Below are 26,570 nucleotides of genomic sequence, written 5' to 3'. Positions count from 1 at the left end.
CTTGTTTAATGGCAGCAGTTTCTGATTTTGCAATTGCTCGCTCTCCCAACACTTTCTCCGGTTTTTAAAAAGGAGTTGGTAACATTTCTGAGAGATTTTATTATGAAAATTCAGTGCCTCAAATGTGATTGTGTTACTCGTGTTCCTTTACTTGTTACCTTTAATCTTTTGTTCTTGAAATAAGCAAGCTTACTGGAGTTTGTGTGTGGGTAGAACCTGTGTCTGGTTTGTCACTTTGTAGCCAGGAGCAATTCACTTACCTTCCTCATCCATGAAGTATTATTCTTACCACCCAACTCCCTGGATTGTAATGAACATCAGATGAGAAAGTGTATTAGAAAATGCTTTGTAACTGGAATGGCTGGTGTAAATCACATTTATTCTTATTATCATTACAGTATACACTTTGTAAAACAGAGCCTCTTTCTGTAGAAAAGCTAAGACAAGGATACTATATTCAGATTCGTGGGTCAGCAGATAAAGCACTGGACCTGGGGTCAAATCTGTTTTCAGTCATTTCCTGCCTTCTTGTCCCAGGCAAATCATTCAACCTGACTCAGGCTCATTTAACTCAACTAATAGCCCCCACCTCCCAGTGTTTAGTGAGGATCAAATGAGATAATATTTGTAAAGTGCTTTGCAAACCTTCAGGTGCTATTTAAATACTTTATCGTCATCCTTATTATTACTTAATCTTCTAACCTCTAATCCTTCCATTCATTAAAACTTTTTGTGATAAACTGAATGAGCATCTGCAAAACCAAATAATCAAATATGGATAGAAAACAAAGCAGTGGGTGAGAATTTGGGACCAGTGAGGGAGGTCAGGGAAGATTTTGTAGAAGTCATGGCATTTGAGATGCCCTTTGAGGATGAGTATGTGTTCAACAGGTAGCTTTGAGCTCTTCATATTATATAATTATGCATTCTCTAATATATCATATAATTCTGTATCTTGAACATTAGATTTAGATCTAATTTGATAATTTATACCTAATTATATTTGCATCTAGATATTTGATGCAAAGTTGGTCAAGCTCTAAGTGCCATTGAGAAACGTCTCTTGAACTGCACCTAGCAGACACATAATAAATAATTATTTGCTAAGTAAGTGGAATAAGTGACCTCCCTGAGAAGCAGTATGGTGCAGTGGAAAGAACAGTGGCTTTTGAGTGAGAGGATGTGGGTTCAAACTCCAGGGATGCTGCTTACCACCCAGCAAGGAAGTACTGTGGATAGAGTGCTAGACCCAGAATCAGAAAGACCTGAGTTCGAATCCAGTCTCAAACACTACCTGCGTGACTTTGGGTAAGGCACTTAACCGGTGTTTGCCTCAGTTTCCTCAACTGTAAAATGGAGATGATAGTAGTACCTACCTTCCAAGGTGGTTGTAAGGATAAAATGAGATATGTAAAGTGCTTAGCGTAGTGACTGATGCATAGTAGGTGCTTAATACTATTTTGTAAGATGTATTAATTATATTAATTAGGTGGCACAGTGGATAGAGTGCTGGTCTGGAGTCAAGAAGACCTGAGTTCAAATTCAACTTTAGACACTTACTAGCTGTTTGACTCTGGGCAAGTCGCTTAACCCTGTTTGTCTCTGTTTCTCATCTGTAAAATGAGCTAGAGAAGGAAATGGCAAACCACTGTAGTGCCTTGGTCAAGAAAACCCCAGATGGGGTCACGGACACAACTGAAGTGAATGAACGACAACAAGAAGTGAATAAACATTGATAAAAAAAATTTGAAAAGTGCTTAGCGTAGCACCTAGCACATAGTAGGTGCTATATAAATGCCATTATTATGATGACTTTGAATAAGTCACTTCATCTCTCTGGGTCTTAATTTCTTCATCTGTAAAATGAGGAGGTTAAAGAAGTTGACCTGTGAGATATATATGTATGTATATATATATATATATATATGTATTATATAATATACTATGTATATATTTATATTCGTGTTCTAAACATAGATGTTGCATTACTTTTCTTCATGCAAGAGAATTTAAATTGAATATAAAGTTTTTCTTTTTTTGTGATAATTTTTATCCTTTTGTTTACAAACTCTTCCTCTATATGGATCTACAAAGTTCCTCTTTCTATGGTTTAAAAAAAATAGCATGACCTCATGTATTTAGGTTGCTCACCTGTTTGAAATTTGTTGTGCTATGTGGAATAAAAGCCTATTCTGAACTTATTTTCTGACATACTAGTTTCCATTTTTCTCAGTAGTGCTTGTGTGCATTTGTTTCAAGGGCCTGTACACTAATTTATTCTCACGTCCAAGCAGGCTGACTCGCGGTGGTCTATGTGCCCAGCTCCCAGCCTACCCCAGCCTCTCTAGCAGGTGTAAGGCGCTGTTAGCACTACAGGGGCTGTGCCTACTGCCTCCCTTGTCTGCTGTGATTTGTCCTTGTGTCCCAATAATCTTGCATTCAGCTGTTTTGTGGCACAAATGAGAGTTAATCTCCTGTGGTTTTTGTCTGGAGGAAGGAATTACCTTCATAAAATGTTGCTTACTCCTCATTTAGCCGGTTTGCAAGTTATTGAGAAGTTGCTTAACCTTTCTGCCACCGTAACCTGAAGTTAAACTAATGATTTTTTAAGAATATGGCTCATGTAGAGCAGGTACCGAATAGATAGATGCCTTGCCTTTTCTTTTAAAAAGATAGTGTAGAAACAGATTCTACTCAAGCATTAGTTCGTTCATCGTCTCTTAAAACAATAATTGATGGGGCAGCTAGGTGGCGCAGTGAACAGAGCACTGGCTCTGGAGTCAGCAAGACCTGAGGTCAAATGCGGCCTCAGACACTTGAACGCTTACTAGCTGTGTTACTTTGGGCAAGTCACTTAACCCCAATCAATTGCCCTGCCTTCCCCCCTCCAAAGAAAAGATTAAATAATAATTGATAACAAAACCCCACCTATATTATTAGATTAAAAAAACCTTAGCACTGATAACATTTCTGTCAGGTGCTCATTATTTGAACATGTCTTCCCTCCTTCCCCAGACTGCAAGCTCCTGTAGTTCTGAGATCTCTGTGCTTCAGAGCTGTCTCCACACATCAAGCACAGTACCTTACGTTCCATATTTTCTTTTTTATAAGACTTTACTATGCTGTCATATTCATTACTTACTCTTGCTTTCATCTTCAGCACATTTCTTTTTGAAATGTAGTTTTGGTAGTTCTTTCCTCTTAGTAGAGAGGTAGGGGACTATGGGTGCAGAATGTTGGGTTGGCTGTTTTGTTGGTTAGTTTTACTTAACTATTTTTCAGTGCTTAAGGGTGGGATTCAGTAGAGAAAGGATAATGTGGTAGGAACAATACCCTAACCCCTTTCTCTCATGCAAGTTAGGTTAGATTTTCCTTAGGTCACATTGAGACATTCCTTGAGACTTTGTTGGCTCAAAGCTGTTTGTGGTGGTGTTCGTCCCTTATTTTCAAAGAGGACTATAAACATCCTGGGGTGATGACTCGAATGTGAATTGGATTTAAGTGAGGCAGAGTTGCACCAAGTTGTCCGCCTTGCCCTCTCTTCACATTACTTCCTTCTTACCTGAGCACAAAGCATCGGGGTGCTCTCCAGGTACTTGGTTGGTGGATTGTGATGGGCAACTTAGGGAAGGAAACTTCATTTTCTGAACTAACTGAAGGTGTCCTCAGTGCATACTTGGGTCAGTGTTCTTCTGCTGCTATGATTCAGTAAATCTCCTTTTGTTAACTGTTGAATGCCTAATTTTTATCCAGTATTGAATCCAAACTACCAGTGTCCAAGTCAGGCACAGCCTGGAGCAGCTATATGGGACAGTGACTGGTAGAAAAAAACCGAAAGCATTAATAAAAATTAAAAAGAAAATCTAAATTGGTCCCTGTAAATTGGTCTCTTTAGACTAATTTTTTCCTCATTGGAGTTTTCTGTTTGAGCTGTTAGAATTTAATTCTTTAGAGTTTTTCATTCCTTCTGGAAAGATTACTCTGTAAAACATTTGTCTCTAACATGCTACTTAACCGAGCACTGTACCCTTGTAAATTTTCTGTCCCCAAATCTAGGGTTTTGAATTTTGGTTATAATGTTTGTAGGCATTTTCATCTTGGGGCTTCTTTCAGGAGGTGACTAGTGGGTTATTTGTAGTTTCATTTTGCCTTCTGATTCTGAGAGACCTGGACAGTTGATATCCAGGCTCTGGGTTTTGGTCCTGGTTTTTAGGTAGTCCAGTGATTCTTAAATTAATTCTCCTTCATCTGTTTTGTATGTCAGTAGTTTTTGATATGGTAATACCTCACATTTTCATCTTTTTTTTGGTCTTTTGACATAGTTTTAATATTTCTTCTTGTCTCATGAAATTATTAGCTTCTATTTGGTACATTCTAATTTTCAGAGAGTTTGTTGTTTATAAAGTTTTGTACCACTTGTGCTAAACTTAATTTTCTGAGTTTCTCCTTCCTAGCTCCCATTTCTTTTCCAGTTCTTTTCTCTATCACTCTCATTTCATTTATTTTTAAAACTATTTTTTAACTGTTTAAAACTATTTTTAACTATTATTTAAACTCATTTGTAATATAATTTTTACACTCTTGCATAATTCTAGGAATTCTAACTGCTCTTGTGAGAAAGCTTTGTGCTTCTTTTTGAGGTTTTTGCTTGTATAGGTATCTTAGAGATATTTTATTCTTCTGAGTTCTTGACCTCCCCGCACCCCACCCCCAGCCAAATCACTATCTTTTTTTGCTTAGTTATTTTTCTACCCATACGCTCCAGACAGCCCAGCCTTCTGGCTTGACTGGAGCTTTGGGGGTCTTAGTTTGTGATTCCTGCCCTTCTGAGAGAGGTCCCTGTGCTGTTTTCTGGGGTGAGGGGACTGAGTCTAGGATCCGCTCTAGGCAACCCTGTGCTCAGGGCTGTAGGTACAGAATCTGTGCTGAAAACCAAGCTGCTTTGCCTGGTCTGGGGGCTGGGTACTTGAGTATCTGAGCTCTGGGTGCTGAGTTAGTGCTCCCTACTGCTTGAGGTGCTGGTTCAGGTGTGGGGCCGAGTCCCATCATCTGCTCTCTGGGTCTCTGTGAGTTGAGTCAGTGATTAGCTCTGGGCATCCCGGCTCAAAGCTCTGGGCACTGAGTCTGTGATCTTTGCCCACCTCTACTTCATAGTTCCTGCTGTGGTTATTTACCTAGAGGTCGAATTTGTGATCTTGGGCTGAAAAGAGGACCCAATACAATATAGTTTTTATTTTTAAAAATTTTTTATTTTTCTATCACTAGTTTTGTGTGCTTATCTTTCTTTTCTTCTTTTTTTTTTTTTTTGGAGGGGGTAGGCAGGGCTAGTAAGTGTGTCAAATGTCTGAGGTCCCATTTGAACTCAGGTCCTCCTGACTCCAGGGTCAGTGTGCCACTTAGCTGCCCCTGGTGTTGTTCGTAGATAATTTTTGGATTAATTGTTTCCTTCATGAGCCAGACCCTGATTCTCAGACCATAAATTCTATATCCTTTTCGAGAGTAGGAATAACTGGACTGTTTTCTTTCAGGTTGTTTTCTAGGATCAGGGAGGCACTTTGAACCACAACAACCATCAAAACTTTTTTTTACTGATTGCTGTGAATGTAATGATGATGATCGGTTATATGCTAGCGCTAGGACTTGTAACACTCCTTTCAGGCTGTTTTATATTAAATGTGACTTTATATCTTGATTCTCTATCTTTATTAGGATAAAATGTAGCCTATTAAAATACAATGCCTATTAAAATATATTTTTTCTTCCCACAGGTCACAAAACTGTCAGGTGAAACTCAAAAAGGCATTTATGTAACAATTACTATTACATTAATAAGTGAGCTACCATCAAGTTCTCCCACGTGTATTCAGGTTTTCAATATTATCTTCAAAAAGTAAGATATTTTAAACAAAAATTTCTTTCAGGTTAATGATGCCCAATCCTGGGATACTAAAATTAGAAAACAATTGATAGATAACATTCGGAAGTGTCATTGCATGGAAGTGTTCTTCCATTGGGTGCTGAAATGAGACTGTTCGGTGGAATCTTATACATTATTGTGCTTTGTTTTCTGTCACAGTAGATTTTTGTTGCTTATGATAACTTATCTGTTACTGGACAGAACATATAGAAAACTTGTGTCTTGAAATAAATGCTGCTGATCAGGAGGGTTGGCTAAGAAGTGGGAACGTGTCCTGTTGTAGGGGAGCCATCTGGGGCTCTTTTGGGGTTGAGTTATTTAGATTTGTTCACCAGCTCCCTATCAGTCTGGAAAACTCACATTAGAAAAAAAAATCTTACACCCAAATGAAAAAAAGACAAGACAGGAAAACATCTACTAACATTACCCGCCATTTTCCAAACCAGCTGACCAGTGTCGTGGCACCTTCGAGTTGAGTGGGTCTTAGTTAGTGAGGCCTTATATTTTTTGTACATTTATACCTGTTACCTCCCTTTATAGAATGTAAGCTCCTTGAGGGTATGAATTGTCTTATCTATGTTTTTGTATCCCCAGAGCCTAGCATGGTATCTATCATTTAATATGCATTTAATAAATGCTTTGATTGACACTGCTTTTGTCTTTTGAGCCACATTCACACAGAGACATGACTGTTTTCTCTACCTTCTCTTTAAGTATAAAGAACCACATTCAAACATATGCTTAAATCAATGCATGTAAAGATTCAGGTCCTAAGACAAGTAAAGTTCAAAGAATACCATTGTATTTAGGCTCATCATATTGATGTTTTCAGTATCGTTAGTACCGGTTCTTCAAAACTTGCTGTTCAGTTTTCATCGTAAACATTTATACCTCAGAAATCCACAAAATACAAATTGAGTCTGAATTTATTATTTTGTTGGTTGTCTAGACTTAAGAAAATGATAATAATCAGATTAAATGTGAAAGTGTGTCATGCAGCTGGTTGTTAAACACTTCTCAGCATACCTCTGATTGTTAATAATAAGTAGTCACTAAGAATTCTGGGCAGCTAGGTGGCTCAGTGGATAGAGCTCTAGTCCTGGAGTCAGGAAGACCTGAGTTCAAATCCAGTCTCAATAGCTGTGTGACCTTATGCAAGTCACTTAACCCTATTTAGCTCAGTTTCTTCATCTGTAAAATGAGCTGGAGAAGGAAATAGCAAATCACTCCAGTATCTTTGCTGAGAAAACCCCAAATGAGATTACAAAGAGTTGAACATGACTGAGTAACAACAAGTTCTGACATCATTGTGGAATGCATACCAAATATAAATGTCTCCTTATAGGGTCTTACAGAAGCTGTCTATGTACCAAATTGGACGACACTTTTATAGTCCTTCAGATCCAGTGGAAATTCCTCGACACAAGTATGCTATTTAAATTTCTTATTAATTTAAAACTGTTATTTTTTGGGCACCTTGTTTTATAGTACAGTAAGTATTCTACCATCACACCCAAGGCCAAAGACTCTCTCCCTGGCATGAGATGCAGTGGACTTAAAAAAATTTTTTTTTCACCCTGGCAAGTGAACGTAGAGTTGAAGTGTAATAAACTGTTTTTTTTTAAACAGAACAAAAATCTGTGCCATATTATCATGTGTTCCAGAAGGAATGTAGAAAATGAATTTTATTTGTAAGATGAAGAATAACTGAGACAAAATAATCTTTACTTCCTAATATGTTTAATTTTCCAGCTGAAGTGGAGTTGGGGGAGCCATGGAGGTCAAGGTGAACTCATTCGTTAAATAGACCCTGAAGTACAAAAATTTACATAGCTAGTCAAATCAAGGAGAGAACCATTGTGAACTATTCCAGGATACCAGAGGACTTTTGATAGGTTTTTTAGTGCTGAACTGGGAAATATAAAGAAAGTAATACCTTCAACATGTCTTTGGGCTGGTGATGACTTAATTCTTCAAAGTTAGACCCTGAGACAGTGAAGTATTAGAGTATGGATGGTCGATTACGTGAACAAACTGTTATGGTCTCAAAAATACAAGGAATTTGGGGGACTTTGATGCCTTGCTATACAGAAAGGAAAAACGGAGGGTCCTCGATACACTGTCGGTGGGTACGTCAGTCATTTAGCATTTATTAAGCACTCTGTGCCAGGGATACATACATACATGTGTGTGTATATATATACATATATACATATATATGTATATATATATATACACACACACACACACACACATACATATTTATATGTATCTATCACCCCTGCCCTCAAGAAACCAAACTCCTTTAAAAAAAAACTTAAAAAAACCCCTTTTTTTCAAAGATCCACCTTTGCTTTTTCTTATCTTGTTTCCTGTTCTGCTCCCCTCCCCTCATTTGAACTTGAATTAGAGTTGTGGCTATGAATGGAGAGAAAGGTAAGTGGTGTTGTAAAGGTAAATGAAATTTGATGATGGGCTATATATGTGAAGTGAGTGAGAGTGGAGAGTAAAGGGTGACAGTGAGGTGATAAGCACGAGTGCCTAGGATGACGATGGTGTGCCCAGCAGTAATAGGGAAGTTCTGTAGACAGCTAGGGTTGTGGATACAGAGAATGAATTCCAGTTTGGATATGTTGGCTTTGAGATGCCTGTGGGACATCTGGTTCATAATGTCCAATGAGCTGTTGGTGATGCAGGACTGGGTTCAGGAGAGAGATGACCAGATACGTAGATTTGATAGTTGTCTGCATAGATTTAATGAAAGATCTCATGGGATCTGATGAAATCTCAAAGTGAAAAAGTATAGAGAGAAAAAGAGAAGAGAGCCCCAAAGAGCCCGGGAGGCACACCTGCAGATGGAGGCTATGACATGGGTGAAGATCTAGGTAAGGAGACTGAGAAGGTGCATTCAGACAGGTAGGGGAAGAATCAAGAGAGAGGTCAGGGTGGCAAAAACCCAGAGGGGATCTAGGAGGAAAGATGGTTGGCAGCGTCAGATGCTGCCAAGAGTCAATAAGGATGAAAATTGAGAAAAAGTCCCTTAGATTTGGAAATTAAGAGATGGTTGGTAAGTTTGGAGAATACCGTTTCAGTCAAATGATGAAGTTGGAAACTAAATTGCAGAGAGAACAAAGAAGATGTGGAAGCAGTGAGCGGAAACTGCTTTTTGGATTTTAGGTGTGACATTGAGTAGAAATGTGCTCTACTGTGATAACCCCCGGGGATGGTTTAATCTAGTGAGAATTTTATTTTGAGGGTGAGAGAGAGTTAGACATGTTTGTACGTAGCAGGGAAGGAGCCAGGAGATAGGAAGAGGTTTAAGATTTGAGAGGGATAATGATACTAGGGGTAGCTTTATTGTTTTATGGGGATAACTGGACTTGAGATCATGACTCCTAGGTTCAAATCTTGTCTCAGTTGCCTATACTGCTGTGATCTTGGTAAGTCCTTTAATCTTCCTTGGATTTAATTTTTCATCTGTATAATCAAGGAGTTGGTCTAAGATGATTGTAGGTTATAAATTTAAAGCCAGAGAGGTAGCGTCATATGGGTCGCCCAGTTCAATTCTTTCGTTGACTTTAAGAAACTATGAATAATCTTTTCACATTACTGACATTTCCCTCCTTCTTCCAGAGAGCCATTCCTTGTAACAAAAACTAGACAAGAGGAAAAAAAATAATTGGGTGAAACTAACCAACCTATCGAAAAAGTCTAATATTAAATACAGTGTTCCACTGCAACGAGACTAGTAGAGGTTCCTTCTCGTATCTCCTCTTTGGGGCCAAGCTTGGACTTTCGAAGCATTCAGTTTTGATTGTGTTATTGTGTTCTTTGCATTTATATTGCTATATATAGTCATTGTATATGTCTGATTTTGGGGGCAGCTAGGTGGTGCAGTGGACAGAGTGCTGGTTCTAGGGTCAGGAGGACCTGAGTTCAAATCTAGCTTCAAACATACACTAGTTGTGTGACCCTGGGCAAGTCATGTCGCCTCCATGCCTCAGTTTTCTCATCTGTAAATTGGGGATAATTGTGAGGCTCAAATCAGATAATTGTAAAGAGCACAGTGCCTGGCTCATAGTAAGTGCAATGTAAATGTTCCCTTTTATTATCATCTTTGTGACTTAACCTCTTGATGCCCCAGGTAACGGCTTCTGTCTCTATCTTTCTACCTGTCTCCCTCTACTTCTGTTTCTCTGTTTCACGCTTTTCTCTCTTTTTGAAAAAAAAAATGCTTGGAACTCCAAAAAATAGCATTTCTATACACCTTGCGGAACGCAAAAGAAGATTTTATATAAAACTGGATCTCTCTTTGGTACTGCTTGCTTTTATATGTACGTATACACACGTGTGTGTGTATGTGTGTGCTGTATGTTTTAAGAACTCCCTTCTTGACTGTGCCTCCTGAACTTCCTTTTCCCTCTTCTGTGCATTTAAACACATAGTACAATGGTCATCTTTTTTTTTTTTTTGAGGGGGAAAGGGAGCACCACTGTTGTTAACCTCTGATCCCCCATCTCCCACTTAAAAACTGAGAACGAAAGGAAGGAAGAAGGAAAGAGACATTGAATAAATTAGTATAGATAAGCAAAACAAATCCACCCAGTGGCACCTCCTTAGATTCTAGTCCTTTTCTGTTTTCTTTTGTTTACTTTTCTTTCCTCTTCTCTCTCCCGTCTTCTCCTCTATAATCTCTTCTCATCTCTTTCTCATCCTTTCCTCAGGATCAGGAAGTTTGTGGTGTTACATGTGACTGTTCTCTCCTGCCTCCGTATTACCCTCCCTCTTAACAGCCCCCACCCCCACCTCCATTTGTTTTCCTATTTAATTCAGTATATTTCTACACTTGTCTGTCCAGGTGTTTGTGTGTATGTGTGTGTGTGTGTGAGTGTGCCTGTATGTTCAACCCACTTTTCTTTACTTTAGATACCAGTGAGTGAAATTGTCACCTACCACTTCTTCCATATTTGTATATTTTTCTTTTCACCCATCCCAATTATGAGAAATAGCAACTCTCACCCCCTTCTTTCTCCTTTCTACACTTTTCCCCTCCCTTTTCTTTCCTTCATCAAATTCTCAGAACACCATCAAACCACCTCTGCGTCCTGTTTTTTTTTCTTATTTAACAACTTCAGTACCATTTGAAGACATAAAGGTTCTGAGTGATGCTTGTTTCTTCTCTCTCATAAGAATGTTAGCACTACATCGTGATACAGCATCTCCTAATTATTTAAAAAAAAATTTACCTTTCTAAGTTCCTCCTGATTCCTGTGTTTGTATTTCAAGGTTTTTTGTCACCTACTGGATAGGGTGCTGGATTTAGGGACAGGAAGACCTGAGTTTAAATCCTGCACCATATGATTATTTCTGCGACCATGAGCAAATCACCCCTGTCTCCCTCAGTTCACTTATCTGCAAAATGGCAGTAATCAGAACACCTACCTTCCAGATTTTCTGAGGATCAAATGAGCTAATGTAGGGAAAGCTCTTTACAAACCTTAAAGCCTTTCACACGGTGACTTTTCCTGTTGTGGTTTTGATATATTGTGGGTCAGCATGAGAAATTAAATAGGAATTTTTTGAAAGCCACAGATGACATGCAAAGACCAGCAGATGATGCGGAAAAAAGTTTAGAAACTCAGAAATGCATAAAATATATGTATAGTATTGAATAATGTTAATTCAAATTTTACGATAAGGTACTATAAACATTCCACAAAAGAAAAAGAAAAAATTGACTTCTTCCGTGGTATGAAGGGAGGGACCCTTACCCCCACAAATGATTTTTAAACATTTCAATTTCTTTTTCCTTAAGACTGTCCCTGTGGCCCGGGTTTGCCGTTTCCGTCTCACAGTTTGAAAGTAAGCTCATGTTCGCTGCCGATGTGATTCATAAAGTCTTACGTAATGAGACCGTTCTTGAATTCATGACTGGTCTGTATAACAGAAAGGACAAGTCGCACTTCATAGAAACCTGTGAAAAGGAGTTGCTAGGATGTATTGTTCTCACAAGGTAAGGATACTGCGTTATTCACTTGGTTGTGTTTGGCTGTTAATGATTCACGATGATTAGGAGCAGAGATGGAATGATAACGAAAGGAATCAGTGGACTCCTTGAGGTGCAGAGTCATCGCCTCTTCTAAGGTGACAGTTAGCTAATCTGATGATTCATCTACGTAAATATGCTTGTGAACCTGCAGAGTTGGGCATGATATTTGTTATTGTTTTCAGTCATTTTTCAGTCATGGCCTATTCTTTGTGACCCCCATTTGGGGTTTTCTTGGCAGAGATACAGGAGTGGTTTGCCATTCCTTTTCTAGCTCGTTTTACAGATGAGGAAACTGAGGCAACCAGGGTGAAGTGACTTGCCTAGAGTCACATAGCTGCTAAGTGTCTGAGGCTGAATTTGAATTCAGGTTTTCCTGACTCCAAGCCTTGTGTGCAATCCTCTCCAACACCTCGCTGTTCCTGGGCATGGTATTCCATGCTATTGGGGAGTCTGAGGCTTGCTTGAGTTCAGGAGTTCTGAGCTGTAATGCACTGGATTGAGTGTCTACACTGCCTTTGGCACCAGTAAGGTGAGTTCTCCAGGCTGGGGAACCACCAGACTGCCTACAAAGGGCTGAGCCAGTCAGAAACAGAGGAGGTCAAGGATCTTGTGCTGATCGGTAGTGCAGTCAGGACCTTGGGCTCAAAAAAATAAGTAAGGTGTATGTCACTTCTTTACTCAAGAAACTCCAGTGGCTCCTGTTGACTCTGGTCAAGTATTATTTCATCCTTATCTCATCTTTTTAAGATTTCCATTTTTTGGTGAAAATTTTACAATGTACATAATATATAGAAGTCCATGTATATTATTTATAAATAAGTAAATATACAAAACCTGGGGAGCTTGCTTAAGAATTTTTTGCTGATGGCATCTGGTACTATTGTATAACTCACTTTGTCCAACCCAAAACAAAAATGGGAAGGGAGACTTGTAAGGATTTTACTCAATTCTTATTGCTCCAGAGTGCAGAACCTGCCCTCTAAAGGGTGCCTGACACAGCCATAAGGTAATCTATTGAGGAACAAATGAGTATGGGTGGGAGTGGGTTGGAATTTTCCCAGTGGTACCTACCTAGATGCTGTTATGATTGTCCTGATACCAATTAGGTGAAGTAGGCGAGTGTTGGAGGACATATGGGAAGTGTGGTTGTGTACATCCCATGATGTACACAGGAATGATGGAAGAATGGTGGGATTTGATCCGTATTCCCATACCCTAGTTGATTACAAATCATGCCATGGTCTCCTGGACACCATGTTGGAGCCTTCTAGTCTATAGAGTTATTTTGGCAGGTGAACTGAATTGTCCAGGGTCACTTGAGCTGTATGTATCAGAGGCAAAAACCCTGGAACCCCGTGTCTCTCATTTGGTCAAAGCTAAATCTGTTTATTCACTGCTGTTTGTCTTGTACTCTTGGAAAATTAATTCAGATTCTGATCTCCACCCAGGTACAATAACAGAACTTATCGGATTGATGACATTGATTGGTCTGTGAAGCCGACTGACACTTTTCAGAGACGCGATGGCATCAAGATCACTTATTGTGACTATTATAAACAGGTATGTAAGAATTCTGGTCAGGAAAACAATTATTCTATAAGCTGAAATGAAAGAGAATTCCTTTGCCCTAAGTAGTTAGGTGGCACAGTGGACAGAGTGCTGGGTCTGGAATCAGGAAGACCTGAGTTCAAACCCAGCCTCACATATTTCCTAGCTCTTTTACTTTGGGCAAGTTACTTAAACTCTATTTGCCTCAGCGTCCTTAACTATAAAATGGGTCTGGGTTGTTGGATCAAATGAGATAATATTTGTAAAAGCACTAAGCATGTTGCCTTCTCATCTATAAATTGGGCTTACTAATAGTTGCTTTGGGATTATTCTGAAGAAAATGCTTAGGAAATCTTCAAATACTTAAAAAAATCTGTGCCTTTATTATTTCTTACCTCCCAGGCTTGCTGTGAGGATCAAATGAGAAATATTTGTAAAGGCAGTTTTGCATAGTACCTGGCATATAGTAGACATTCTATAAATGCTAGCTGCTATTATGATTGTGATGATCATTATTATTATTAAAGTGAAGAGATTTGCCAAGGTTTTTTTGTTTTGTTTTGTTTTTCAGTGTCTGGGCTTGTGATTTCATTGGTTTAGGGAACTTGTGGTATGGAAACTCCTGTTGATGCAGACTGGTGACTTATCTGTAACTTAAGGTTTTTAGAGATTTTCCTTAGGGACACTGGGGCACTGTGGTGCTATGGGTGGAATGCTGGACTTGAAGTCAGAAAGACCTTAGTTCAAATCCTGTTTTGGGCACTTACTAGCAGTATGATTCTGGGAGTCACTTAACCTCTTCTGGCCTCAGTTTCTCATCTGGAAGTTAGAGTTTGAACTAGATATTCTCTAAGATGCTGTCTAACTCAAGATCTGGAATGTGTCAAAGGCATTACCTGAATCCAGGGCTTCTGCACACTAAGGCCCGCCCTCCATGTATAGTTAATAATTGAAAGATCAGGGACTTGAACACATATCTCCTTACACTAAGTCCGGGGCATCTCTCCCTATACAACACGGATTATTTTGTACTCTTCCCTGAAGCCATCAGAAATCTGAGACCAAACTCCCTTTGTCTTTCTTTTTCTTAGTCCTAACTGGACATTGTTTCGAAGAGCTGCAGATACTGGGCATGGAGCAGTGTTACATTTACATTTCTACAGCAGGATATGTTATTCAAGGGAAAAATGAGCTCATCATATGAGAGTACTTATGTAACACGTGTCACTGATTATTCTCAGCATTAGGTTTAATCACTAATGAACTTATTGGATTGTTTCTGATTTTTATCATTAAAAGGTTTTTATTGAAATGGAAGAACTCTTGCCCCTTATTTTCTTAATTAGAATTGTTATTAGTATAAAATAGTAGCTAGATTTCTCATACATTTTAATTACAACCCCTCTCTGAATAGGATCAAGTAAATTACACAGAGGATATGTATTAAGTGGAATATTTGGAAGGCAAATTTTTTTTTACTATTGTTTTGCAGGGAAGAAAGTAAAATTCAGGTTTTGGACATTAGCAGGTGAGAGACCATCCTGAGAAAATGAGGCGGCAAGGATGGTGTGGTAGAAAAAACCTTGGACTAGGAATCAATTAAATTCAACATTTATTAAATAATTTGTATATATAAGATTTGGTACTGGGAAAACAAAGACAAATGAAACAGTCCTCGCCCTCAAGGAACTTACAATCGATTGGGGAAATAACATGTACATGTAGAAATGCATACAAAATACATGCAAAAGAAATATGGATTCTGAAGGAAAAGGCGCAGGACTCAGGAAGGGATTTGTGTAGGAGGTGGTGTTTGAGCTGAGCTTTGTAGGAGAAAGGAGATTCTAAAGAAGGGATCAAGTTCCTAAATACGGGCTCAAGGAAAGCTTAGACAGAGGTGTCATCCCAAGAGGTCTATGAAGGAAGCTGTAGGTTCTAAGGGACAGCAGTGGGGATGGAGTGCATTCCAAGCACTGGGGGCACCTTGATTTGTGTCTGGCTCTCCTCTGTTAGCTCTTTACTATATGATCATGAACCTTAAGTGATCTGAGTCTCCTTTTCTTTATCTGTAAGGTGTAACTGCAGCTAGTAGATAGAGCACTGGGCTTGTAGTCTGGAAGATCTAAGTTCAGATCCAGCCTCAGATACTTACTGGCTTCATGACATAAGTCTGTTTGCCTCAGTTTCCTCGGCTGTAAAATAGCCAAATGAGATGATATTTGTAAAGTGGTTACCACACTGCCTAGCATGTAGGTGTTAGATAAATGTTTGTTGCCTTCCTCCCTCTCTGCCTCACTTTGCAACTACCTCCCTCCCTGGCTTATTGCTATGTTTACAAATTATTTTGTTGTTTATAGATCATAGGATCATAGACTTAGAGCCAGAAGGGACCTTAAAAGCCATTAAATCCAACCCTTTGTTTTACAAGTGAGGAAACTGAGGCCTCAGACATTAAAGGATTTCACCTCACTCTGGATATGATTATAGATTCAGAGCTTGAAAGGACTTTGGAGGCCATCCAGTCCAGCCTTCTCTTTTTATGTATGGAAAAACTGAGGACTAGAGAAGTGACTCACTTAGCCTTCCATAGCTCCCTTAAAAAAAAATCTCTCTTCCCTCGGTCCACTTCCTTTACAATTAATGCCTGTCATCATTGGCCAATCAATCCTGTGGCAATCTTCATTGATTATTAAAACAGTTGGAATAATTGGTTGGACCAGGCCACATAGAGTCCAAATTATATCCAGCTTAGTCTTCAGCCTAAGATGTTATTCTGAGCTTGAGGAAAATAAAGTATGAGCTGCTGAAGGAGGTACTCAATGGTCATTATATGGCCATTCTGAGTAATATAAGTTATCATATCATATTCCAAGCCCTCTGATCCCTTAATGTAGAAGCTGCTAAATCTTGTGGTTCCACAATACTTGAATTGTTTCTTTCTGGCTGCTTGCAATATTTTCTCCTTGACATGGGAATTCTGGAATTTGACTATAATATTTCTGGGAGTTTTCATTTGGGGATCTCTGTCAGGAGGTGATTGGTGGATTCTTTAAATTTCTAGTTTACCCTCTGGTTCTAGAATATCAGGCCAGTTTTCCCTGAAGATTTCTTAAAATTTGATCTTGATCATGGCTTTAAGGTAGTCTAGTAATTAGGTTATCAATCAAAATCATAAACATAACCTTAATAAATAGGGTAATAGGAGTAATAAATGATAAGAAGAAATAGATAATCAATAGGAACAAAATAGAATGTATACTAGATTAATGTAGGATTTTTCATTCAAAATTATATGGTTTCATATAGTATGGATTTCTAATTGATGACTTTGTAGTTATGACCAAAATTGTTAGGGAATATGAAAATGATTACAAAGATGAGAGCCCATGCTCTCCTGAATTTATAATCTGGTAGGGGAAATAAGATACATATAAATATCTAAAATGTTAAGCAGAACATTATGTGGCTAATAAGTAAGATGAGATAAGTAAGATGTTGATAAAAAAGGCTGTATCTGTGTGTGTAAAAGGTGTGGCATAAGAATGGTAGAGGGTGGAGTATCACAGAGTCTAAAGGTTGGAAAGGCCTCCAGAGGCCATCTTATCCAATCTACACCTGAATAAGAATCCCTTCTGTAATATTCCTAACAAGTGGCCATTGATCCTTCCCTTGAGGTCTTGCGGGGACCAGGGGAACACACTGCCACCCAAAGCAGTCATTCTGCTTTTGGATAACTCTAAGTATCAGGAAGTTTTCCCTCATATTCTACCTCTTAGCAGCAGCCATCCGTTGCCCCTGAAGTTACTGAGAGTAAGTTTAATCCCTTTTCCCCTTAACAACTCTTCAGATACTTAAAGGTACTGATCATGTCTTTTTGAAGTCCTTTCTTTCCTAAGTTCTTCAACTGGTGGCATGTTCTCTAGTCTTCTGATTATCTTGGTTGTTTCCTTCTCCATTCCAGATTGTCTTGTGTCTTGCCTAAAATGTGGTGCCCAGAACCAAACATGGTATTCCAGTGGTTTGATCAGAGCCAACTACGGTGGAAACCATTGTTACCTTCCTTTCTCTGCTGCCTTTCTTAATGGGAATGGCATAGCATTGGCTTTTTTTGATGGTCTTCACACCGCTAACTTATCTTGAACTTGCAGTCCACTAAAACTTTCAACTCTTTTTCATAAGAAGCTATGTCAAGAGATACCTTCCCCATCCTATGTTTAAGAAGTTGATTTTTTTGAAGCCATATGGAACTTTAAATATTTCCCTATTAAATATCACTTTGTCATATTTCACCCACCAATCTAGTTTGGTGTGAGATTCTTTCATTATGTAGACTCTCTCATCCAGCAGGCTATTTGTCCCTATCAACTGATTTCTGAGAGGCCTGTATTGCATTCTGTACTTTCACATCATTGATTAAAAGTTCTGAGCAGCACAGGGCCAAAATGGATTCCTGGAGTACTTCACTAAAGGGCTTCCTCTAAGTTGAGATGAAACCATTTAGCAACTTCAGCTTTGGGTCTAGTGATTCAACTAGTGCCAAATACACCCAGCTGTTATCATCTAGTACAGTGATACCGAATTCAAATAGAAACTGATCCCTCCAGGCTGCCTATTGACTCAGGAAACCACATGTTAATGCAATCTATGTTATATTGTATTTTCATTTATTCTGTTAAATATTTCCCAATTCCATTTTAATCTGTTCCCAGCTGCACAAGCAAACAAGCCAAGTTTGACACCTCTGATAGCTAGCTACCCTTTATATAGCACTTCAAGGTCTACAGAGTTTTTTTTTTATAAATACTTCATTTTATCCTCACAACAATGTTGGGAGGTAAATGCTATTATCATCCCCATTTTACAGATGACGAAACGAAGTCTGAGCTAGGTGACGTGACTTGCCTATGGTCCCATAGATAGAAAAAGACTAGATTTGAACTCAGGTCTCCCCAGCTTCATGGCCAGTGCTTTATCCACTGTGCCGCCTAGCTATCTCTAGTATTCAAGTACTTAGCTCTTCATTTAGTCCACAGACCTTGCATGAAAGATTGTCATATGCTTTGATGAATTTTACTTTTACGAAGTCTATAAAATTCTCCTGTATAACTATCTAGTAGTTGATGGGTCTCTTTATAAAGAGTTACTGAAATTCAAGATGTGTCAGCATTGATGGGCTAAGGGCGTTTTAGCAGTTGAAGAGGCTGAAGAATGACAAGATCAGGGTCTAAAATTCTGCAGTCTCTTAACTTTTCCTTCTTTAATCTTATATTTATAGCAATATGATATCAGCTTATCAGACCTGAGCCAGCCAATGCTTGTTAGTCAGTTGAAAAGTAAAGGAATTGACAGTGGTGAAGCCCGGATTGCCCACCTGGTTCCTGAGCTCTGCTTTCTCACAGGTAATCTTCATGTATATTTAGTTGGTAATGAGGCACAGAAAGGCATAGTGAACAGATAGCCAGCCATGAAGCCATGAAGATGACTTGGGTTTAAGTCTTGTATAAATTATTCTCCTGATTTTGCTCACTTCCATCTGTATCAGTTTATATAAGTCTTCCTTGTTTCTCTGAAATAATTTATTATAGCACAATAATATTCTATTCTATTCATATACCATAACTTTTTTAGCCATTCCCCAATTGATAGGCATCCTTCCCAATTTCCAATTCTTTGCCACCACAAAAAGAGATACTATAAAAATGTTTTTAACTGCGGCACTTTTTTACTTTTTCTTTGATCTCTTTGGAATATTGCCTGGTCCGAAGGGAATACATAATTTAACAGCTTTTTCGGATTTTTGTAGTTCCAGATTATTTTGCCAGAATGTCTGAACTAGTTCACAGTTTCACCAATAGTGCATTCTTTTATTTCCTGTTTATTGGTTGTGAATTTGACTTTTTAGCTTTTGATATCAGTAATTTGGTTTTATTCATTTAAAAAATCAAGTTAGCCAATGACTTACATATTTTATTGATCAACCTCCCCCTCCCCCCCCCAGTAATACAGCTCCTCGATTTCTTTGTTCAGTGGCTTTTTGTTTTCACTTTTGTTGCTCTCTCCTTTGATTTTCAGGATTCCTGTTTTGATGTTTAATTGTGAGTTTTTAATTTGTTGGTTTTCTAGCTTTTTTTTTAGTTATATGCTCAATTCATTGATCTATTCTTTCTCTATTATTGATGAAAGTGTTTCGAAGTAGAAATTTTCCCTTAAGTATTGCTTTGGCTGCACTCTCTAAATTTTAGTATGCTGTCTTATTATTATAGTTAATGAAATTGATTGTTTCTATGACTTTTTCTTTGACCTTTCATTCTGTAAGATTAGGTTATTTAGTCTTCAGTTACTTTTTAATCTTTGTTTCAAAGGCCTTTTTCTTGAATATAACTTTGACTGTGGTACATAAAAGATTTGTTTAATTTAATTCTGCTTTTTTGAATTTGTGAAGTTTATATGTCATCATACAGTTTTTTAAGGTGCTATGCACACATGAGAAATATGTATACTTCTTTCTATTAACATTTAAAACTCTAACAATCTATCAAAAATAATTTTTCTAAAATTCTGTTCAGGTCATTTTTTTAAAAAATTTGATTTATCTAGGTCTGAGAGGGACAAATTGAAGTCCCATGTGACTACAGTTTTGCTATATATTTCTCCCTGTAACCAATTTAATATTTCCTTTAATAATTTAGATGCTATATCATTTAGTGACTGTTTAGTATTGATATTAATTCATTGTCATTTATTTCAGCAAAACATGTTTCTCCAGTTTATCTTTTAATTTGGACTCTTTGTTGTTGTTTTTGAGATCATGGTTGCTATGCCTGCCTTTTTTTTTTTTAACTTCAGCTGAAGCATAATAGAGTCTACTTCAGCCTCTTGTTTTGATTCTGTGTTCTTCTGTTGCAAGTGTGTTTCTTTTAAACAATATATTTTCTGGATTCTGATTTTTTTTGTGGATGACTTCTTCTATTTGCAGTCACAGTTACAATTATTAATTGTATAATCCCCTCCATCCTGGGATACATTTCTTCCTGTTACTTGGCTAACCTGACTCCATCTCGCTGAACTCACTATTCTACTTTTGAATATTGTTAATTACTAGTAAGTTCTATATATTGAGCCAAAATCTTCCTCTTCACAACTTTCATTAGTGAGTTTCTTTATATTGAGCCAAAATCTTCCTCCTCACAACTCTAACCCACCAGTCCTTGTTCTGTTCTCTGGAACTGAGATAATAAACAAGTCTGATTCCCTTTCCACTATGCAGCCCTTCAGTTATTTCCAGAATATAGCCAAAATAAGTATTTGTTAAATGAATGGATGAATATGCATCAGATTTGGAAGTTTGAAGAGCTTTTAATAATGCAATTGAATATTGAATTCTTGTACAGTTGCCTCATTTGTGAAACCAACCTTATTTCAATAAACTGCAAAAATTGTAACTGAGGTAAGGGCTTGGAGTTATAAAGTTTACAGTAATTTTTTTCATTTTTGTGTTTTTTCAAATTTAATAGGTTTGAGCAAAAAAGTGACTTCAGATTTCCGCTTGATGAAGGACCTGGCTACAGAAACTTGTCTGAACCCTATTCGCAGGCAACAGAGACTGTCCAGACTTGCCGATAACATTCAGAGGTAATTTATTGTGATAAATTGTGCTTAGAATATATTGTTTTCTTTCTCATCTCCAATCCAAGTTCTAGAATCTCACATTCTACAGAATGGTTTGGTATAACCTTGCACACTTCCTGGTTAACCTTTTCTGTAGAAAAATAGATAGGCCTTATTCTTGTTGGACTTGGATGTTTGTAAGCAGGAATACAAATGCCTGAGCCTGTCTTATGTGATGGGTGAAAGATGAAATGACTGAGGAAAACAGAGGATCGATTTTCTGAGCATATTGATTTAATAAGCAATGCATGGCACCTGCCAGCAAAGCAGGAACAGGCCCCTTCGTCAGCTTAAGTCTGAATACAATGAGGGTGAGACAGAATTTTATACATTAAAAACAGTTACTCAAATGAAGTCAGTTAATTAAAAGGAAACAATACTGCATTAGGTAATCTGATTTCTAATTGGAAGAAAGATTAGGGACTTTCCAGGTTGGGAGGGGGAGAGTGAACAGATGCAGTTCCCTGATTTCAGAGAAAGAGGTGTCCTACTCCCCAAACATCTGTAACCAATCAAGGGAACATGGAAACAATAACTGATTCATCAGTATGGGGCAAATTTTCAGATAAGACAAATGGGTTGCTTGAGATGTATAATTGTGAGAAAACTGCTTGCATTAGCCTTTGGATTTGACCGGGTTTCTGATCAACATAACCTAAGTCTTTAAACAGCAGGTAGAGGTGGTCCAGTTTTCCAGCCATGTAGGGTTAGGTTCAAACCATGCAATAAGGTTTTCTTCCAGTTCCCAAAATTGAATAGAGTTTTCTCATGAGACAGAAATTGGACTATACCCGTATTTGAATAGCAACGAACCTACCTCTAGAATTGAGTCATAAAGAGTTGGTGTGATTCACTCAATTCCCACAGTTAACCACTTGCTGTCCTAATCCCCTCAGTTTCGTTGCTTGGCACACTTGAACTCAGCTGCAGAATCCTGTTAGTAACAGGCTGGGTATGACCTATAAATCAAAACTAGGAACATGGCATTGACTCTTCAGTTGGACTTCTGGTCCTCCCTTAAAGTATAAATATCCTTAACCCAGAATGAGAATGGTTTCCATTCTCCTGAGTCAACCCCTCTGATGCTCTGAAAAGCCTCCCTGGCTTCTCTACTTGGGGATGGATTCTTCACTCTGAGTTCAAATCCTTCTTATGCCACTTACTACATTCATGCCCTTCAACAAATCATTTAACCATCCTGGTCCTTAGCTTCTTTAGCTATAAAATTCGGGGGTTGTTCTATGTGATGTCTGAAAGTTACCTTTAGCTAGATCTATGATCTTCCTGCCCACCTGGGGACTTATGCTTGGCCTCTTGTCTATTCTCCATCTGCCTCCCTGGCCCCTTGGTAATTGGCTTTAGATCTTCGGTCTGTCCTTACAACATTTGGCAGTCAGTTCTCCTGATTAATTTTCATGGTGCTCTTTACTTACCTTGCTTGTCTCAGTTAATCTCATGGACAATGGCCCTCACACATACATGATGCCTTGGATGCCTCGCATGTAGAATAAATATTTTATTAACTCAGGTCATGGATAACATAGCAACACCAGTATGATGTCACTAAAAGACTGAAAGGGAACAGTGTTCTAGGGAGAACCAGAACCGGAGGTGTGGCTTTTGTTGACGAGTTGCTAAGTCTGGGCCCCTCTCTTATCTCTCTTTATCCTCCTGAGTGGATATAGATTATTATATATGTATATCTACCTATCGATATCTATCTATCTATATTATATATATAGAGAGAGAGATAGCTATAGATTACTGTATAGCTCTGTCTATAGTGCACGCTCTCTCTTTCTCTCTTTATATGTGTGTGTGTGTATATATATATATAGACACACATATATATATATATGGCTATAGATTGTTGTCGATATTCTTTCTCCTCCCTCCTTTCAGCACCAGTCTCGGTTCCTGGTGACCATGTCGTCAACTCTTTCAGAGATTTCTGTGCATACTTGCCTTCCCAATGAAAAATCCTCATTAGGTGTAGTTTTGTTTTATTCGATCACCTTCTGACTACATATATTTATTTACTAGACTTCATTCCAAATCAGTCAGATCCAATCATCCCACCAGAACTTGCCCCTGTCTACTGGAGCCAGCTAGGTCCAACCTACAAACAACATAATAATAGTATAATAATGTAGAATCAATATAATGTCAGTATTATAATATAGTATAATAATAACTAGCAATTGTATAATGCTTTAAGGTTTGCAGAGTGTTTTTACTAATATTACTGCGTGTTATCCTCACAACAACTTTGGGAGGAGGGTTCTTTTATTATGCCCACTTTACAGATAAAGGAGACTGAGGCAGACAGAGGCTGGGTGATTAGCCCAGGGTCACATAGTAAGTATCTGAGGCCAGATGTGGACTCGGGTCTTCCTGACTCCAGGTCCTGCGCTCTATCTGTTGTGCCACGTAGCCGCCTATATTTAGAGGTTCGTTCATTTACTATACCCTCAGTAGGACAGTTTGGAATCGATGTAGCGGGTGTAGAAGGGAGCAACGAAACGATTAAAAAATGAGCAGCAGGCTGAGAAATCCAACAGAAGTAAGGAGGGCGAGCTTACCGTCACTGGTTTTTTTCCGCTGATTTTTTTTCCCTCTGAAGATGAATGCAGCCGTTGTTTCACATCAGATTCTCTTCTCCCCAGAAACACGGAGGCTCGTTTTGAACTAGAGACCTGGGGGCTCCAGTTTGGATGCCAGATGTCTCTGACAGGCCGGGTAGCTCCTTCAGAAAAAATACTGATGCTGGACAGCATAGTGAGTATCATCATTTTATTTTCACTTGGAAAGAGATATTTTCATGCCCCAAAGTGTGAATGGTAAGAGTGACTGATGGATCACAGCCTATGTCATTCCTCTGCCCTCTTAACTCTGTAACCCTAGAGCCTTCCTCGAGCTCTCTTCTGTCAGAGCATCCTTTATTTTTCCCTCTTCATTTTCCTTGGTTTACTTCAGGTTCCCTCTAAAATCTCACCTTCTGGTTTTTTTTTTTTTCTCGCAGTGGGGAAGGCAGGGCAGTTGGGATTAAGTGACTTGCCCAAGGTCACACAGCTAGTAAATGTGTCAAGTGTCTGAGGCTGGATTTGAACTCTGGTCCTCCTGACTTCAGGGCCTGTGCTCTACTCACTGCACCACCTAGCTGCCCCTAAAATTTCACCTTCTACAAAGAAGCCTGATCCCCTGCTAATGCCTTCTCTCTAAGATTGTCTCTGATTTATCCTGTTTTTATCTTGTTTGGATATAGGTATTTGCATGTTTTCTCCCCCGTTAGATTCTGAGCTCCTTGAGAACAGGGGCTATTTTTTTTTTTTGCCTTTCTTGTATCCCCAGTACTTAGCACAGTGACTGGCAAGGTGTTTAATAAATGCCAGCTGACTTGACTTGAAGGAAATAAGCATTTATGAAACTCCTACTGTGTGCCCTGACTGTTATCTCTATTGATATTCACAATACTAACTCATAGGTGCTGTTATCCCCATTTTATAGTTGTGGAAACTGAGGCAAACAGGTTAAGTGACTTGCTCAGGGCCAGACAGCTTAGTAAGAGTCTGAAATCATATTTGAACTCGAACCCTCCTGAATCCAGGTCGCACACTCCATCCACTGTGCTACCCTACCTGCCTCTAAGGTGATATTTAATTCCTCCCTGCTCAGTGGGAGACTCTAGATGCCATTGTGTTGTACTCTGAGACTTGTTAAGAAATGTTATTTCTAGCCACTATTTAAATGTAGGCTCTTAGAAGGACCTTGGGTAAGTCACAACCCTGGCCTCCTCTATCAGTTGGCTTTGGATCTAGGCCTCATCTGTGGAATGAAGGGGTTGGCCCCGCTCTGTCGAGCTCTCGATCTGTGTGTGTTCCTAATTAACTAGAGAGCTAGGAGGTATCTTAGCGATCATCTCATCCAATATCTTTATTTTATAAATGATAAAACTAAGGCCCAGAAAGGTGAAATTATTTGTGTAAAATTAAATGCTTAACATTATTTGCATAAAATTAAACATTAAACATTCGTGGCAAACCTGGGATTAGAGGCCAAACCTCCTTACTCCCAGTTCATTGTAATTAAGGCAGATACTCTAAAAAAACAAACAGCCCCCCCCCTCCCCCCAGGTAGCCCTAAAATTATGTGATTAGTGTCCTAGACTGTACAGAATGTAGTCGGGCAGTCGATTCAAGTGCCATCTTCAGCACTTATAAACTGTGGGGTTGTAGGTAAGCATTTGCCTCTCTTGGCCTCAGTCTCCTAAGAGATCAAGCGGAGACAGTAATTCCTGTAATGACCTTCCTTACAGGGTCGTTGGGAATAAAACAATGAAGCCTTATACTGTTGTGAGACACAGCATGGTCTGGTGTTTAGAATGCTGGGCTTGGAGTAAGGAAGTGCCGGGTTTGAATTGAACTTGATACTAAGTAGGTGTGTGATTTTAGGTGAGTCGTTGAAACGCTGGATACCTCAAGCAACCCCCCAGGATCATAGGTCTAGTAATGGAATGGGACCTTAAACACTATCTTGTCCAATTCACTCTTCACAGAGGAGGAAGCAGCCCCAGAGAGGTTATGTAACTTGTGCAAGGTCACATAGGTAGTAAGTGGTAGTCAGCATTTGAACTTGGGTTCCCTGGACTCCTAGTTCATTTTTTTTCCCCACACTACTGCACTGCTTCTTTATCAGCTTATTAAGGGACTGGCTGTGATCTGAGTTGGTGGATAGAGTTCTCATAGTGAAAATTTCCCTGTGAGCCATGCTCACAAAATCCCAGATCCTTGGAGCACTTGCGTATTATGATACATATGGTGCTGTATTTAATGATAATAAACTATCCTTTTAAAAATTATTTATTTTTAACACTCATTTGTAAAAATTTTGAGTTCCAGATTCTCTCTCCAGCCCCAAACCCCACCCATTGAAAAGACAACTAATATGATATTGATTATGCATGTGAAGTCATGTAAGACATTCCTATATTAACCGTGTTGCAAAAAATAAAAAGGCAGGAAAAATAAAGAAAGTGAAAAAAAAGTATGCTTCAGTCTGCATTCAGAGTTCATCAGTTCTTTCTCAGGAGGTAGATAGCATTTTTTTATTTAACACTAGCATTTTTCATATGGCAAGTCCTTTGGATTGCCTTGAATCATTGTGTCACTCAAAGTAGCTAAATCTTTCACAGTTGATCAGTTGATAATAAATTACAAAGATGAAGGTTGCACAACAGTGATTCAGTAGTTTTTATCATTTCTTTTTTATTTTTAAGCTTCTAAAGGAAAGTGCTGCTTGGCTGTTAAAAAACTTAGGCCCACAAATGGGATACAGAACCTACAACAAGGCCCTTTTTTCTCCTTTTTCCAGTGAGTGGGCCTTCGTGGA

The 26,570-nt window shown here is 38.6% G+C and overlaps 1 protein-coding gene across 1 annotated transcript in view; it reads left to right on the top strand.

Moving 5' to 3' along the window:
* PIWIL4 (piwi like RNA-mediated gene silencing 4) overlaps positions 1–26,570 on the top strand; it is a 58,243-nt gene that overhangs the window by 11,244 nt on the left and 20,429 nt on the right. Inside the window, exons 5-11 of the mRNA XM_036746861.1 lie at positions 5,769–5,890; positions 7,263–7,343; positions 11,733–11,930; positions 13,415–13,526; positions 18,790–18,913; positions 21,029–21,146; positions 23,849–23,960. Coding sequence (XP_036602756.1) covers positions 5,769–5,890; positions 7,263–7,343; positions 11,733–11,930; positions 13,415–13,526; positions 18,790–18,913; positions 21,029–21,146; positions 23,849–23,960 — 867 coding nt within the window. The remainder of the gene's footprint in view (positions 1–5,768; positions 5,891–7,262; positions 7,344–11,732; positions 11,931–13,414; positions 13,527–18,789; positions 18,914–21,028; positions 21,147–23,848; positions 23,961–26,570) is intronic.

This window comes from Trichosurus vulpecula, chromosome 2, assembly GCF_011100635.1.
Source record: "Trichosurus vulpecula isolate mTriVul1 chromosome 2, mTriVul1.pri, whole genome shotgun sequence".
Lineage (NCBI taxonomy): Eukaryota > Metazoa > Chordata > Mammalia > Diprotodontia > Phalangeridae > Trichosurus > Trichosurus vulpecula.
The sequence above is the reverse complement of the archived record's forward strand: the minus strand, read 5'-3'. Positions and strand labels throughout refer to the sequence as shown.